Raw genomic sequence first — 14974 nt, 5'->3', positions numbered from 1 at the left:
AAACAAAATGCAAGACACCTGTGACACGCATGCGACCCAGGGCTTATTTACATACGAAAAATTAATAAATGAATCAAATAATAATGCTTACACATAGTATTTAGCTACGATATATCGCGATATGCAATTTTTCTGCCATTCCATTGTTTACATTCTCACGCTCTCAATCGACGCACGCTTATTTTCATAAATTTAACACTTTAAAGACAGGATTTTTCATATTTTCAGCGCCCTACACTAAAACTCATTACGTGACAATATATTCTGAATTGTTTACACAATTTTTCCGCTTTTCGCGACCCGAAACCGGGTAAATAACGCGGAGCTGATTGTAAGCGCGTGCAAATGGAAGCTGGAACTGGGAGAGAGGAGAATTGGAAATGGTATTCTTTTCTGCTCCTCTTCCACGCTCTCTCCTAATGCTTAAGACATTGGATTGGCAATTCTTATTCAAAATGAAATTCCAATTGTAATTCTCAAGTTCCCGAGTCTTCGTCCGTCGTAAACTTTCAATATTGTCGGAATTGTGTTTAGTAAACACTCTGTACATATGTAGATATGTGTGTACATATGTAGATATGTATGTATATATGCATTAAGTACATGCAAATCAGCTTTACAAGTGGGACTTTTGGTTTAGTTTTTGAGACAAGAGCACCGATTTTTGATTTGGATTTGGACACTGGGCACTGGATTTTCCGTCAGAATCAATCAAAAAAATAGTGAAATATCATAGCCCTTCAGGCATATAATTTATAAATCTATAATCCCCCCCAATTCTCTATGAAATAAGTTGACAATCAATTTGTTTTTGGTATAAAAATATATAATTATTAGTATCAAAATATAGTGTAGTGTTTTATCGCACGTGTTTGACCGTGTATCCTATTGTACATCCGTTAGACTCCAAGGACGACCTCCTGCCAGCTGTGGGAACAACTCCATAGTGTCTGTTGGATCGGTAGATATTGTTAACAGGACAAATAAATAGTTTCGTACCAAACAAACCTTTTTCGCAGTTTTTTTTTTATTATTGTTTAATGCTGAACGGGAGGTGTTGATTGATTTGTTGTATTAGTCGTCTATGATCCAGCATCCATTGGACCCCGAGGAAAACCTACTGCCATCTAAAGTGAGACCCCAGAGTCTGTTGGATCGGTAGATATTGTTAACTGGACTTATAAATAGTTTCGTAACAAACAAACATTTTTCGCGGTATTTGATTGGTGTTGAGCTGTTAATTGTTGCATTTATTATTTTTCTAAGGAAGATAGGTAGATATAGTGAACTTATTACTCGAACCGGATCTAAATACTTTCTTACGAAACGAGCATAATTGTTGTTTTCTTTTCACTGTCTTTTGTTTGTTGATTGTGTTTTTCACTTTTTGCTTAAATTAGTTGTAAAAAAATTGCACTTTATTCTTAATCTCTAGTCAAATAAATATTGCCGAAAAAAAAATAAAAAATTTAGAATTTTTTTTTTACCGAGCTGTGAATTCTCTGCCCCACGAATAACACTGATACTTTTTCAGTATTCCCACGTAACTGGACTAATAAATAGTTTCGTAACAAACATTTTTCGCGGTTTTTTTTTGATTATTGTTTAATGCTGAACGTGAGTAGGAGGTGTTGATTGATTGTTGTTTTATTCTTCTAAGGAAGATAGGTAAATATAGTGAACTTATTACTCGAACCGGAACTAAAAACTTTCTTACGAACCGAGCATTTTTGTTGTTTTCTTTTCACTGTCTTTTGTTTGTTGATTGTGTTTTTCACTTTTTGCTTAAATTAGTTTTAAAAAAATATCACTTTATTCTTAATCTCTAGTCAAAAAAATATTGCCGAAAAAAAACTACAAAATTTTAGAATTTATTTTTTACCGAGCTGTGAACTCGTTGCCACTCCGAATAACACTGATACTTTTTCAGTATTCTCACACGTTCACGAATTTGACAACTGGGGTTTCGTTGGGCTTGGGTTGCTTGATTCTGTTTTTTTTGGGATACATATATTTAATAAAAAAAGAAAACAAGGCATTCGGGTAGAAAGTTGTGTGTTACTGATCGATTTATATCATATAATTAGGGAGATATAGCATCCATAGGGCTTATACTGCCGAAATTTTGGTGCGAAATAAAAGCACTGACTTCAAATAGTTTCATTTGTTGTTGTTTTTATTTTATACAAGAGAATTTCATAAAATTAATTGTCATACATACATACATAATAATTAAATTGATTTTTGTTTTTATTAAATTACAAAATAACGACTATATTTGATTTGCTTTTTACAGCACTCGCGGAATTTGTTCAACAAGTTTTGGACACACAATCCTATATTGGTTGGAAAAATCTATATTTAAATGTATATAGTATAGCATATAAGTATATAGTAAGTATGTATTGCAATTTGGTGGCTTGTCTGTCAAGCAAATATGATTTTCGATCCGAGTTGTGTTGTGGTATAGGTAAATAATACTTAAGATTAAAACAATATAATTTCTTTATTATATTATGTTAATTTATGCATATAAGTTCGACTTAATTTCATTTAGTTTGCATACCTAAAGAGCACATATTGGAGTTTTACTTATTTAAGATTTCAGATTTCTCTTTGCGCTTCGTTTCGAGCAGCTCTCTCTCTCTCTCTTAAAGCCTGGCATTAAGCCACGTAATTGCTGCTGTTATTGGCTGACATTTGGACTCGGATTCGATAGATGATTTTGTTCACAGCAATTACGTTGATTCAATGCAAGGCTCTCCCTCCAATGAGTATTTTGGGGGGCAGTGTTGGAACATTCCCTTGATCTGTCTGTGTGTGTGTGTGTGTATTTTTTGTTATATTTTTTTATGACCACATTTTACATTAAAGCAGCTTTTAATTACATATGCTTTCGTTGTTTATTGTTTACTGCACTTCGCTATCACTATCACTCTTTTCTGCAAAAAAAAACAACAACAAAAATGAATATTTAAAGGTAAGAAATAAGAAAATAAGTACATACCCTTCTTGCCCGTGTAGGCATGACGTTTCAGTCGATCGTATAAGTCTTCTTTAGTTCCATAAAGCGAGGCATTCGACCTGGCCAATGTGCTCATCTTGCCCCCATGCAGACCTGCACAAAATCAATTTTAGTTCGAGGAAAACTGTGATGGAAAACAATTCTATCGCATACCATCCTTCATATACGTTTCGTTGTAGAAATTGGGCATCTCCCAGCCATCCTCCTCGTCGTCGTAGTAGTGCGCATAGGTGCTGTGGTGCGAGGGGGCTATGGACTCCGCGTAAGGTGTGTGGGCGCCATAGTAGAAGTTCACCTGGGAGCCCGTTTGATCGATGGCGGGTGTTAGCATCTTCTTTGGATCACGGCGCTTCGTCGAGCGCACGCATATCATCCAAATGAGCAGGACAATGATGATAATGAAGATCACCGCACCGGCAATGCCGCCGGCGATGTACGCAAACTCCGAACGCTCGGCGCAATGGGGTCCGGTGAAGGAGCCGACGCAACGGCAAGAGGGTGTACCCTTCAGGTCCTTGACACAGGCGCCCGAGTTCTCGCAGAAGCCGTCGCACACATCCGTGCAGGCCATGCCCGTGCCATTGAAGCCCGGCTTGCACTCGCACTTGAAGTCCGAGGTCTCTGGTACCATGATGCAGTAGGCATTCGCATCGCAGTGGGGCTTGCCCTCGGCTATGTGCTCGCAGGGATTGGTGCATTCGCTCTTGGAGGTGGCGCCGGTGATCTTGGTGCTGTGATTGGGCGGGCACTGGATGCAGGCGGTCTGCTGCGACTCGGACTGATAGAAGCCCTTCCTGCACTCAATGCACATATTGAGGGTGGCATTCAGATAGGTTCCGGGCGAGCAAACAGGCAGGGTGCACTCCTCCACGGAACTGGCACCCACCTTGGGTGTGGTGCGTCCCAGGGGACAGGCGGCGCACGAGGGCTGTACGCCCTGCAGGCGATAGGTTCCGCGCGGGCAGGGCTCGCAGCGACCATCGGCGCCGAGCTGCTGGCCAGAGCTGCACTCGTCGCGGCACTCCTTGCGCGAGGTCGCCTCCGTGGAGCGGGTGGTCTGACCCAGGCCGCACAGATCGCAGCCAAAGGCTCCCTCGTTCGACTGATAGAATCCATGGCCGCATGAGCGGCACAGACCTGTCTCCGCATCGAAATACTTGCCAGCCGGACAGCGTTCCTTGCAGTCGGCCGCCGACCGGGCTCCAGGTCCAGCCGTGACTCCAGGACGTCCTGCAATCACCGGACACTTGCTGCACTGCTGCTGGCCCGCCTCCGACTGATAGGTGCCGCGCGCACAGGCAATACACGTCTTGTTGGCACTGTCGTAGTAGGTGCCAATGGCACAGGGCACACAGTCGGGTATCATCACCACCTGACCCACGGGACAGGCATACTCCGAGCCGAGCTCCAGGGAGGCCGGATCGGGCACTGTGTTGGGCAGGATCTCCTGCACGGCAAACTGATCGTCCTCGAGGATGAGTTTCTCCAACAGCTGCTTGACACTCGAGCGTTCGCCCGTCGATGTATGGACCACAGGATCGCTAAAGAGGCAGCAGGAAAATTACAAGTTACTACGTGGGTTTTTAAGGGATTTTCATTTGTATATTAATACAATTAATCTTAATGGTGGATTTCTCGGACTCTAGTTAAAGTTTATGAGATAAATATTACTTGATTTGAGCAACAGATAGATAAACCTTCAGATATCCATGGTTTTCTATTGAAATATCTTTGTGCAAGTAATATTTTTCGTCTATTCCTTAAATAAACCAAGAGAAACCCACATCGAGTGGTGTTAGCACGCATAGACATGTAGTATGGTATTAGAAAAAGCATTAGAAAGTGTTTTTGCATGGCGATTGGTTTGGTTTTTTTGGTGGATTGGTGCTGGGCAGATATATCGGGGTGCATGAACCGCAAAACGAATGGAATGCTAAGGACATGGACATACTTTACAGCCGGGAAGGCTATCTCCAGGGTGTATGTATCACCGCCAGTTTGTTGGCGTCCCTGGCGACCCGTCAATGCCAGATCGTCATCCTCATCGCTGTAAGTTTTTGTGGGTTAACGAACAAATACAATACATAAAACATATAACATATAACATATACACAGGAAGTACACACAAAATATATATATAAAACACGACATGCTGGACCACTGAGGGTCTCTCTTTTGGGGCTCTACTTACTTGACCACCGGCAGTTCCGCCTCCATCACATAGACACCGCCGTCCTTGGCCTGGCGACGCACGCGATTGTTCTGCGCCCCTCTGTAATGATCGCACTTGACATCGATCTGAATGTCCTTGCACTCTCTATCGAAAAACAAAGATTAATTCGATATCAAAGCTTTCTTTCATGCAAAAACAAACCTCGTTCCCTCGATGGCATACGAGCAGAAGTTCCAGTCCCTGTTCAATCCATTCACAGAGTTCGTCACCTTCTGCCGCAGCACTGCCTGTCCCGCCTTGTTGCACAGCACATCCGAGGGGAAGAGCATCTTGATGCGGAACACACGCTGCGCGGGCTTCGAGGGCGAGCAGGATGGATAGACCAGAGGCATCGAGGGTTCGCGCGTGGGACGCCAGAAGCCCTCGGCTCCGCAGGTGTAGAATTCGGGCACTTGTTCGGAGAAGCGTAGACCAGCATTGCAGGCAATCTCACACACCTTGAACTGTCCGCCTGCGCCCCAGTCCTTGCAGACCTGCGAGCCACCCACGGGATCAGCCAAGGCAGGGCAGAAGTCAGCTAAACAAATCAATTTCAGATTTAAATAAATGATATTCAAAAGCAGGATATTTTGTGGTGGATACTTACTCAACAGCGAAACCTTAAAGCTGCAGGAAGCCGTATTGCCAGCCGCATCGGAGGCAATGTAGGTGATATCGTAGGTGCCCCAGAGGAGGGTCGTGCCCGAGCGATGTCCATTGCGTTCGTAGATCTTCGTGACGCCAATATTGTCGCTGAAGTGTGGCTCATCCCAGGTGACGACGGCCGAACCGTTCTTGGCTATGACCCACAGATCGCCAGGGCAGTGCTCGACGACTGGTGGCTCCTTGTCCACAACCAGCTGCTGGCAATTGCCGCCGGTATAGCCGACAGGACACTTGCGTTGTCCGCACAGCGAGGGTACATTCCGCTCCACGCCCCCGGAGGTGACCTCATAGCCGGCCCAATTGAGAATAAGACCGGGATAGAGTACTGGTTCCGAGCGACAGTCGCGCACTTGCTTCTGGATCTCTGAGGTGATGTCGAGGGCGCGGGCCCACACCTGGGTCTTGGTCACGGTGCCCTGGAAGCCGGCATCTGAGTAGGCCAACTCATGGCTGACGCCGCCATAGGGCTGTGGACGACCCAGAACCGACCAGAGATACCCAGGGAGGGCTCCTCCAGCGCCGTACTCCATTTTGCTGGCAATCAATCCTTCGGTGATGAGCTGCAGCTGCCCGCTGACGCCGTCCCAGACGACAGCCACATGATGCCACTGTCCATCGTTGACGGAGGTGTACTCGCCGAAGCTCAGGAAGGCATCGGATTGGTCCTCAAACAGCGAGACCTGCACGCCACTGGAGTGGGCCTGCAGCAGGAGGCGACGGTGTTGCGTCATGCGTGCGGATTCCACTCCGTACAGCGAAAAGAAGATGCCGGGGTCGTCCTTCTGGGCGAATTGCACCCACATGGCCACCGTCAAGCTGTTGGCTCCGCCCGTGGCGAAGGGCACCACCTGGGCGGCCGTAGACCTCGAGGGATCGCTGAAGTACAGATCGTAGTCCACTTGGATGGCCTTGCGGCAATCATCGCCGGTCATGTTGAAGGGGCACTGGCAGTAGAAGCCGTTGGTGAGGTCCACACAGCTAGCCCCAGGCGGACACGAGTTGTCCTTGCAGTCGGCAATGTCCTGTTCGCAATTGCGGCCCGTAAAGCCCGCGGGACACTGGCAGCTATAGCCAGCGCCATTGTCCACACAGGTGGCACCGTTCTGGCAGACATGCTCCTCGCAGGCATCGTACTCGTACTGGCAGCCAATGCCGGAGTAATCCGCCGGACAGCTGCAGTTCAGGCCGGAGCCAAAGTCCTGGCACTTGCCGCCGTGCATGCACGGATCGCCGATGCAGCGTTCGGGTGCCGTCTCGCAGTTCTTGCCATCGGTGCCGCTGGGGCACACACAGAAGTAGTCCTGGAACAGGTCAATGCAGCTCGCATCGTTCTGGCATGGCGCCTGGAGGCTGCAGGTCGTGACCTGCTGCTCGCAGCGCATGCCGCTCCATCCGGGCTCACAGCCGCACTCGAAGCCACCGACACGATCGCGGCAGATGCCGTTGTTGAGGCAGGGCTGGGCCTCGCAGTCATCGATATCCGTCTCGCAGAGAATGCCCTTGAAGCCATCGCGGCAGACGCACTCGTACTTGTTGTCCAGATCCAGGCAGCGTTCGGTGCCCACGGGATTGCACGGATCGCTGAGGCACTCATCGATCTCCGCCTCGCAGCTGAGACCCACGTAGCCGGGACGGCACTTGCACGTAAAGCCATCGATCTGATCCACACAGGTGGCTCCATGCTGGCACGGATTCGAAGCGCAATCGTCGATCGTGTGCTGGCAATTCTTGCCCGTGTATCCAGGCTCGCAGTTGCAGCTGTAGCCATCCACGAGGTCCACACAGATGCCGTCGTTGGCGCAGGGTCGGTTCTCGCAGTCGTCGATATTAACCTCGCAGGCGGCACCCGTCCAGCCGGGATGGCAGACGCACTCGTGATCGAACAGTCGGTCCACGCAGGTGCCGTGTTTGCAGGGTTCGGACAGGCACAGGTCGATCTTCTGCTCGCAGCGTTTGCCCGTAAAGCCGGGCGGACAGGCGCATTGGAAGTCGTTGACCAGGTCCGTGCAGTTGGCGCCCAGCAGGCAGGGATTCTCCGCACAATCGTTGATGTTCTGCTCGCAGTGGAGTCCCTCCCAGCCCGGCAGACACTCGCACTTGTAGCGTCCCTGCTGCAGTGCCTGGCAGCTGGCTCCGTTCCCACAGGGATTGCCGTTGGCCGTACAAGGATCGATGGTGACGTCGCACTGGTCGCCCGTGTAGCCGCTGCGGCACAGGCAGGTCACATTCTTGAAGCCGGGCTCGTTCTTGCACATGGCACGGGCGGGGCAGGTGTCGTTGCCGCAGTCGCTGGCCTCCTCCTGGCAATTGATGCCCGAATATCCGGCGGGGCACTCGCAGCGATATCCCTGTGGCAGGTCCTTGCACTGGCCGCCATTGAAGCAGGGCTGCGAGGCGCACTCGTCAATGTCCTGTTCGCAGCGACGTCCCGAGAATCCAGCCGGGCAGAAGCACTGGATGTCGTGGCCCATGGGCACACACAATCCTCCGTGCTGGCAGGCTCCCTCTCCACAGACCACGGGCTTGCACTGCTCCCTTCCCTTGGAGCCGGCGGCGTCCGTTCTCATGTTACTGGGACACTCGTTGCAGCTCTGGGATCCGGCAGCGCTCTGGTAGTGATGCAGGGGACAGGGCGAGCATGGCGCCAGACCCGTTGCGGAGTAGGTGCCGGCTGCACACTTGGCGCGGCACATATCCTTGTTCGAGGCGGCTGGCTGGTACGTGAAGGTCTGTGCCGCACAGGCCTGACAATCCTTGAAGCCACCCGTTGGGGGTTCGGCGGTGAAAGAGTTGCGCGGGCACTCCAGACACGGCACGAGGCCAGTGGGCGAGTAGGTACCATATCCACAGACGGGTATGCAATCATTCAAGGACTTGGAGCCCTCCTCCTTGGTGTAGGTACCGGCCGGACAGCGCAGACACGTGCCCTGGCGATCGCGATTCTGGTAGTAGCCTCGGGGGCAGTAGGTGCAGCTGTTCTGACCCTCGGACACATAGGTGCCGGCCGGACAGTGCAGACAGCGTGGCACATCGCTGGTGTCCATATTCAGGACCTCCCCCACATTGCAGTTGAATCCTCGCGAAATCTGCGACTTCAGGGCACGCAGCGGTGGACACTGATTGCCAATGTTGGAGATGTTCAGCAGGGAATCGATTACGGCACTGGCATACGGCACACTCAGGTCAAAGATCAGATTCAGGGTGGATCCGCACAGGTCGTACAGCTGGGGCTGACGCACCGCTGGCAGGATGGATAGGATGAAGTCCATCTTGACCACGTTCTCCTCCAGCAGCATGGGCACCGACTTGATGAACGTCACGTTCATGTTCACATTCACCGCCGAACAGCGCTGCGAGAGCAGGGCATTCAGTCCGGTGTAATGCTGCGAGAGCACATCCTGGTACTGTCCAAGACAGGACTGGGCCACGGCACCGTTGGCGCGATAGGTAATAGTGGCCGTCACATGATAGGCAGCCTGTTCGGTGTTCTCGGAGACACAATCGGGCACCACCGAAGTGGGCCGCCAGAGGCGTGAGGTCTCACAGGAGAACGTCTTCAAAGGCTCGCCGTCTGTGAAGCGGAAGCCAGGCTTGCAGGTGGCTATGCACTCGAGTCCTCGGTCTCCGGGCAAACAATTGATGGCTCCGTTGGCTGGCGGCTGCAGCTCCCAATCCACACAGGGTGAGGCCTGCACAGAGACCTGGAAATGACAGCTGGCACGATTGTTGAACTTATCCGTGGCCGTCACTGTGACGTTCTCGAAGTTTCCTATTTTGATCACGGCCCGCTCGGGCGTAAACTGCAGACGCACCTCTCCTGTTTCGTCCGACACCTTGATCCGCTTGCGCGTGTCGTTGAAGTTCACATTGTAGCTATCCTGACGGTCCACCAGCTCGATGACATAGCTCTGGGGACACTGCAGCAATGGAGGAGTCACGTCCGGGACTGTGATGTTGATCTCACAGATGGCCACGTTGCCATCGTAATCAAAGGCCACATACTTGACCACCGTATCCTTGAAGATGTAGCTGGGCGAGCGGAAGTTCTGCGGCTTGATCTCCAGCCTGGCTATCGACCCGGAGTTATCCACGGCCGTGGGCTCGGTAAAGTTCACGGGCAGCACACCGCCGTTCTCGTCGCGACGCACCACAATCGGCTGCTGGGGGCAGTTCTGGAAGATCGGTGGCTCATTGTCCACACAGGGCGAGTATCCATAGTCGTAGCCCAACAAAGGCTCGTTCTTTGGCTCCTCGCAGCCCATCAGCTCGAACTTCAGGCACGCGTTGTCCATGTAGCTGACGATTCCGAGGATCACAAAGCGCGCCTGGACGTACTTGGGCAGCGTGATCATGGCCAGTTCTCCGTAGTTTCCTGGGTCGCGCATCGTTAGGTTAAAGTTGGGGAAATACACCACGTAATTCTCGCTCTCCGACTGCTTGTAGAAGAAACGGATCTCCGTGGGGCGACCCACAATGTCGTTGGTCACCACGCCCTTCACTAGGATGGCCTTGACGCGATAGATCTGTCCCAGATCGACGCTCACGTACGTGAAGGCCTCCTGCTTGCCGCACCATCCGGTGGCAGAGTTCAGGCGTATATTCTTGGCCTCGTAGTTCGGGCGCTCCGATGTGGCATTGATGGCCGAATCGGGTATCCTGCCAGAGCTCAATCCCAGAGGTTTGATGACCTTGCACTCTGGCTCGCGTATGCACGTGATGGGCCGTGGGTTAATCAGGATATAACCAGGACGATTGCAGCCAAAGTAGACCTCCGAGGACTGCTCGTAACTGCGTGCAATCTGTCGACCATCGGCCGGTCTGCCTGGGTCCTCGCACACGGGGCCCTCGCACCGGAGATCGCCAAAGTCCCAGATGCCCTCGGCACCGCAGCGCACGACATTGTCGTGACGGCCCGTCTGTCCGGCCAGCTTGAAGGTGTTCTGGCAGCCAAAGAAGAAGCTGCTCTGGAAACGGGTGTCCACAAACTGTCCGTATTCCGCTCCGGGCGTGGGCATGGGCGGATAGCAGTCGACGCGCGGGCAAGAGGGCTGCATGCCCGACAGCCAGTAGTCGGGCAGACCCGGTTTAGGATCGTACACGCACTGCCTGAAGCCCGAGGAGGCGGTGGCACGCAACTGACGTCCTGCCGACCCACACGTAATGGTCACGTTATCGCGGAAGGGCACCAGCACAGACTCGGGATCAGGACGGGCCACAGTCAGACCCTCCAGCTTATCATCGGGCAGGGACACGCATTTGGCATCTGTAAAAAAAAGGGAAATTCGTTTAATAAGAGTCAAAATACCTTCTGTTTTCGGGGGACTTACAATTACACTCGGGCACACTGGCATTCCATTGACCGCTGGACAGGCACAGGGCCGCCGAGCTGCCGCTCATGATGTATCCGAAATGGCACTGGAAACGCACCACATCTCCAAAGTGATACTCGTTCCGTTCGCTCAGCAGTTGGCCATTTTCCGGGGCCTCTAGGTCGGGGCACATCAGAGGCACACAAGTCTTGTTCCTTTGATAGGAATCGCCATCCCGTTCGCCCGTTTCCGAGCGTTCAATGTGGTAGCCGGCCGTGCCGTTCGAGGTGTACAGCTGGTAGCCCGTGTTGCAGCCACAGGCATAGCCTCCAGGCGAATTGATGCACTTCTGGTCGCAGCCGCCGTTGTTCTTGCTGCACTCGTTGATGTCCACGCAGTCGAGGCGCGTGCAGCCCATCAGTTCCATGCGCAGACAAGGCGCACCCACATAGTCCTGTATACGGAAGCGTATATAACGCGCCTCGATCGGGAGCGGGAGATTCAGTATGGACAGGGTGGGCTCTAGGATCCTGAACTCCACGGCTGTGCCGTCGGGATTGGCATAGTCCTTGAACACATCCGTCAGGTCGTTGGTGTACTGCAGACGCACAGCAGAGCTGAAGGCCACATTGCCATCGGGACGTTGCACGGACATGGTGCGGAATCCCCGCAGAATGGTGGGTGCCTTGAGGTCAATCAATATCCAGTTGGCACCGGGCTCCGAGGAGCCACCGCACCAGCCCATCGTGTTCAATCTCAATTGGGTTTTGCTGTAGCCTGGCTCGCTGATCGAAGTCATTATGCTGTCATCGGGTATGCCGCCATTTCCCAGACCCAAATCGGCCACAGGACGGCACTCCGTGGTGGCTGTGAATCCGCTGCGACACTGGCAATGGAAGGAGCCATTGGTGTTCAAGCACTCGGTGGTGGTCAGATCACATTGCGAGGAGCTGCACTCGTTGATGTCCTCACAGGTGGGGGGCTGCTCAAAACGCTGGGCCTCGCTGCAGCGCATGATATTGCTGCCGATCAGCTTGTATCCCTTGTAGCACTGCACCCTGGCCTCGTCTCCGTACAGATATGCACGCGACGCATCCACCACAAAGCCATTTTCGATCTCTGGGAACTCGTGGCAACGCTTGCGCGTGCACTTAGGCACATCCCCGCTCCAGGTGCCATTCGACATGCACGTAAGCACTGGATGGCCATTCCTCTCGTAGCCCGGTTCGCATTCGTATTGGACAATGGTGCCGTAGCTGCGTCCGCCTCCGTTCAGTAGCGTGACATTGGCATGAGCCACTTCGGTGAGTGGAGCACACTGCGAGGCCATGCAATGGGGCTGGCGCTCCCAGCGGCCATCGGGCAGGCAGGAGATCTTCTCAATGGGTGCGCTGGAGGCAAAGGCAAAGCCCGCATAACACTGGTACATGGCAATCCCACGATACGTCACATTCGAGGAGCCAATGGAGAAGCCATTATCGATTTGTGGCACAGGACCGCAGTAGACCTCTGCAAGAAGGGATAAAACATACATTAGTACACCGTTTAAACCATCTTCTGGGGTTCTTTGGTGGACTCACCCTGACACTTTGGTATGTAGGAGACACTCCAGTTGCCACCGCGCAAACATTCCGTGACCAGACGCGTCTTGCCGGTGGCAAACTCCTGTCCAATGGGACATGTAAAGCTGACCAGCGTACCGAAAGCGGTGTCGCGACTGGAGGCCAAGGCCCCAATGCCTGGCTGCAGTTCAGGGCAATCTGCCGAGAATGTAGCCGACCATCTGGCAAAGGAAAGAGCAAAGATTAATGAAGGATTCGATTGGTTAAAGGCTCACGAGCTTACCCCGCAGCATTGTGCAATGCATCCGATGTAAATTTGATGAGCATCTCCCCCGATGACGCTGTCAAGGTCAGTTTGGGAGCCGCTGTGCCCGTAAAGCCGTTGCCCGAATGCAGTCGCAGACCAGACGTGGAGGAACCATCAAACACCTGCACATTGTCGCTCTTGTGGACCGTAAACTTGTCAAACTTCAGGGACAGTGGTGCACGAGCACTGTTGCGGATGGTGAAGTAGCACTCCTGATTCTTTGGGTAGTCGGCCAGGCCGAAGGCGGGCGAGGTGACAGTTCCATTCCTTGCCGAGATGGTGGCCTTGCAGCCCTGAATATAGCGCAGACTGAAGCCCTTGCCTGCCTCTCCCAAACTGGACTTGAAATACAGATACAAAGCATTTCCCGTGGAGATGATAACGCGCTCGTTTTGGACTGTCTTGCCCGTCAGCTTGGCAATGGTGCGGCTCATCGGTGTGTCGCCATCGCGTATCAATAGGTAGTCCCGCCCCTCGGCCACATCCAGATCGTCCACTTCAATGGAGATGATGCGTCCCGGCTGGGCCTTGATCACATACAGACACTCCAGACCGCCAGGGTATTGCTTCGGATAGTTGGGGCTCGTGAGGATCTGTCGCTGGAGCGTGGCCTTCAGCGTGCCGCCACAGTTCTTGGCCTCCGTTTTCCAGGTGGCCCGGAAACCCTTGCGCTCCACACTGCCATCGGTGGTGAATTTGACAATCATGAAGTTCGAGGCCGACACAAATGGCTGCGTGGTCAGATCCTGCTTGCCACTGAGCGTGGCCAGGGACACGGACTTATCCTCGGTGCGTCCTCCCACCAAGATCTGAACGGTGTCGAAGGTCTTCTCCGTCTCGAAGTCCTGGAACTGCAGGATGATGTTGCTGCCCAGCGGTCCCTCCAGCGTCCACTTGCACTTGCTCAGGGCTCCGTATTTGTGCGGATAGTTGGGCGTCTCGATCACATCTCCACCGGACTGCATGTGGAAGTGGCATTGCGCTGGGCAATCCAGCTCATCCGTACCATCGCCACAGTCATCGCTGCCATCGCACTTGAAGGCCTGATTGACGCACTTGCCGTTCGCGCAATGCAGGGCTCCCTGGGGACACGCGGGCGAGCGGCACATGAAGGGAAGCAGCGACTCGCAGGTGCCCAGATCCCAGCTCTGGGATTTGCCAGCAAAACCAGCGGCCACACACTCTCCGGAATCGGCACTGGGCTGATGCAACGACCAGAAACCCGAGTACTGGGAGATCAAGGCCCCGGAAGCAGACTCCAGAGTGTTTGTTCTCAAATCATCGAGGGAGGCCAGGCCCAGCCAGTACTTGTCGGAGGCCCTTTGGTTGGGATCACTGGCCCGCGCAATGGACAGGGTATCGTTGTTCTCCGCATAGCTATCGATGGCCACCAGCTCGGCGCCATATCTGCAATGGAACACAGAGAAAAGAGAGGATATAGACGATTAACACAATTGCTTATGCAGCTCTTGGCCAACGATTGCTTCCGTTTTGTTAATGCAATTTCCATTATTATGCAGCTGCGCTTTACTTTCTATTTTTTCCTATGTTTCTACCTCAATTACACGACTAAGTAACCCGGGGATTAGTGGAGAATCCAGTGGCACCAGAAGAAACTTTCATTTCCAATCGCTAAGCTAAGCTCATTTTGATTTCCAATCTCATGTTTCCCACATAATTTGGAGTTCTGCCATAATTTCAGTTGGGGGAAAAGACAAAAAAAAAAAAGTTTTTCCCTTGCAGGCATTGCCACATTACGCATACGACGCGTGGGCCCTGGCTGTCTTTGGCAATTTCTCGCAGCTGTGGCATATGCCAAAAAATGCATGCAATATATGTATAAAATTATATACGAGAGACACTCCCTTGTGAGTGTCCGCCTTGCCCCCTGTT

At 52.1% G+C, this 14974-nt stretch overlaps 1 protein-coding gene and 1 long non-coding RNA gene across 3 annotated transcripts in view; both read right to left on the bottom strand.

The window, feature by feature from the left end:
- Positions 1-804: 804 nt before the first annotated feature.
- Positions 805-1349, bottom strand: LOC113565563. Its single transcript, XR_003408675.1, has 4 exons — positions 1324-1349; positions 1206-1261; positions 1009-1147; positions 805-950 (listed from the first exon to the last, which is right to left on the bottom strand). It is a non-coding gene; the product is annotated as an uncharacterized LOC113565563 (long non-coding RNA).
- Positions 1350-2153: 804 nt separating this feature from the next.
- LOC6593530 overlaps positions 2154-14974 on the bottom strand; it is a 45758-nt gene continuing 32937 nt past the window's right edge. For both annotated transcript variants that reach the window (XM_026987884.1, XM_026987885.1), the window contains 10 exons: positions 13058-14488; positions 12793-12995; positions 11231-12721; positions 5845-11166; positions 5400-5775; positions 5217-5342; positions 4977-5072; positions 3179-4566; positions 3008-3118; positions 2154-2942 (listed from right to left, as the gene is read on the bottom strand). In XM_026987884.1, coding sequence (XP_026843685.1) covers positions 2911-2942; positions 3008-3118; positions 3179-4566; positions 4977-5072; positions 5217-5342; positions 5400-5775; positions 5845-11166; positions 11231-12721; positions 12793-12995; positions 13058-14488 — 10576 coding nt within the window. In that variant the 3' untranslated portion in view covers positions 2154-2910. The remainder of the gene's footprint in view (positions 2943-3007; positions 3119-3178; positions 4567-4976; positions 5073-5216; positions 5343-5399; positions 5776-5844; positions 11167-11230; positions 12722-12792; positions 12996-13057; positions 14489-14974) is intronic.

This window comes from Drosophila persimilis, unplaced genomic scaffold (assembly GCF_003286085.1).
Source record: "Drosophila persimilis strain 14011-0111.01,24,50 unplaced genomic scaffold, DperRS2 tig00000124-arrow-pilon, whole genome shotgun sequence".
In the NCBI taxonomy this organism is placed as follows: domain Eukaryota; kingdom Metazoa; phylum Arthropoda; class Insecta; order Diptera; family Drosophilidae; genus Drosophila; species Drosophila persimilis.
Note: the sequence above shows the minus strand (reverse complement) of the source record. Positions and strands in the feature narration are given on the sequence as shown.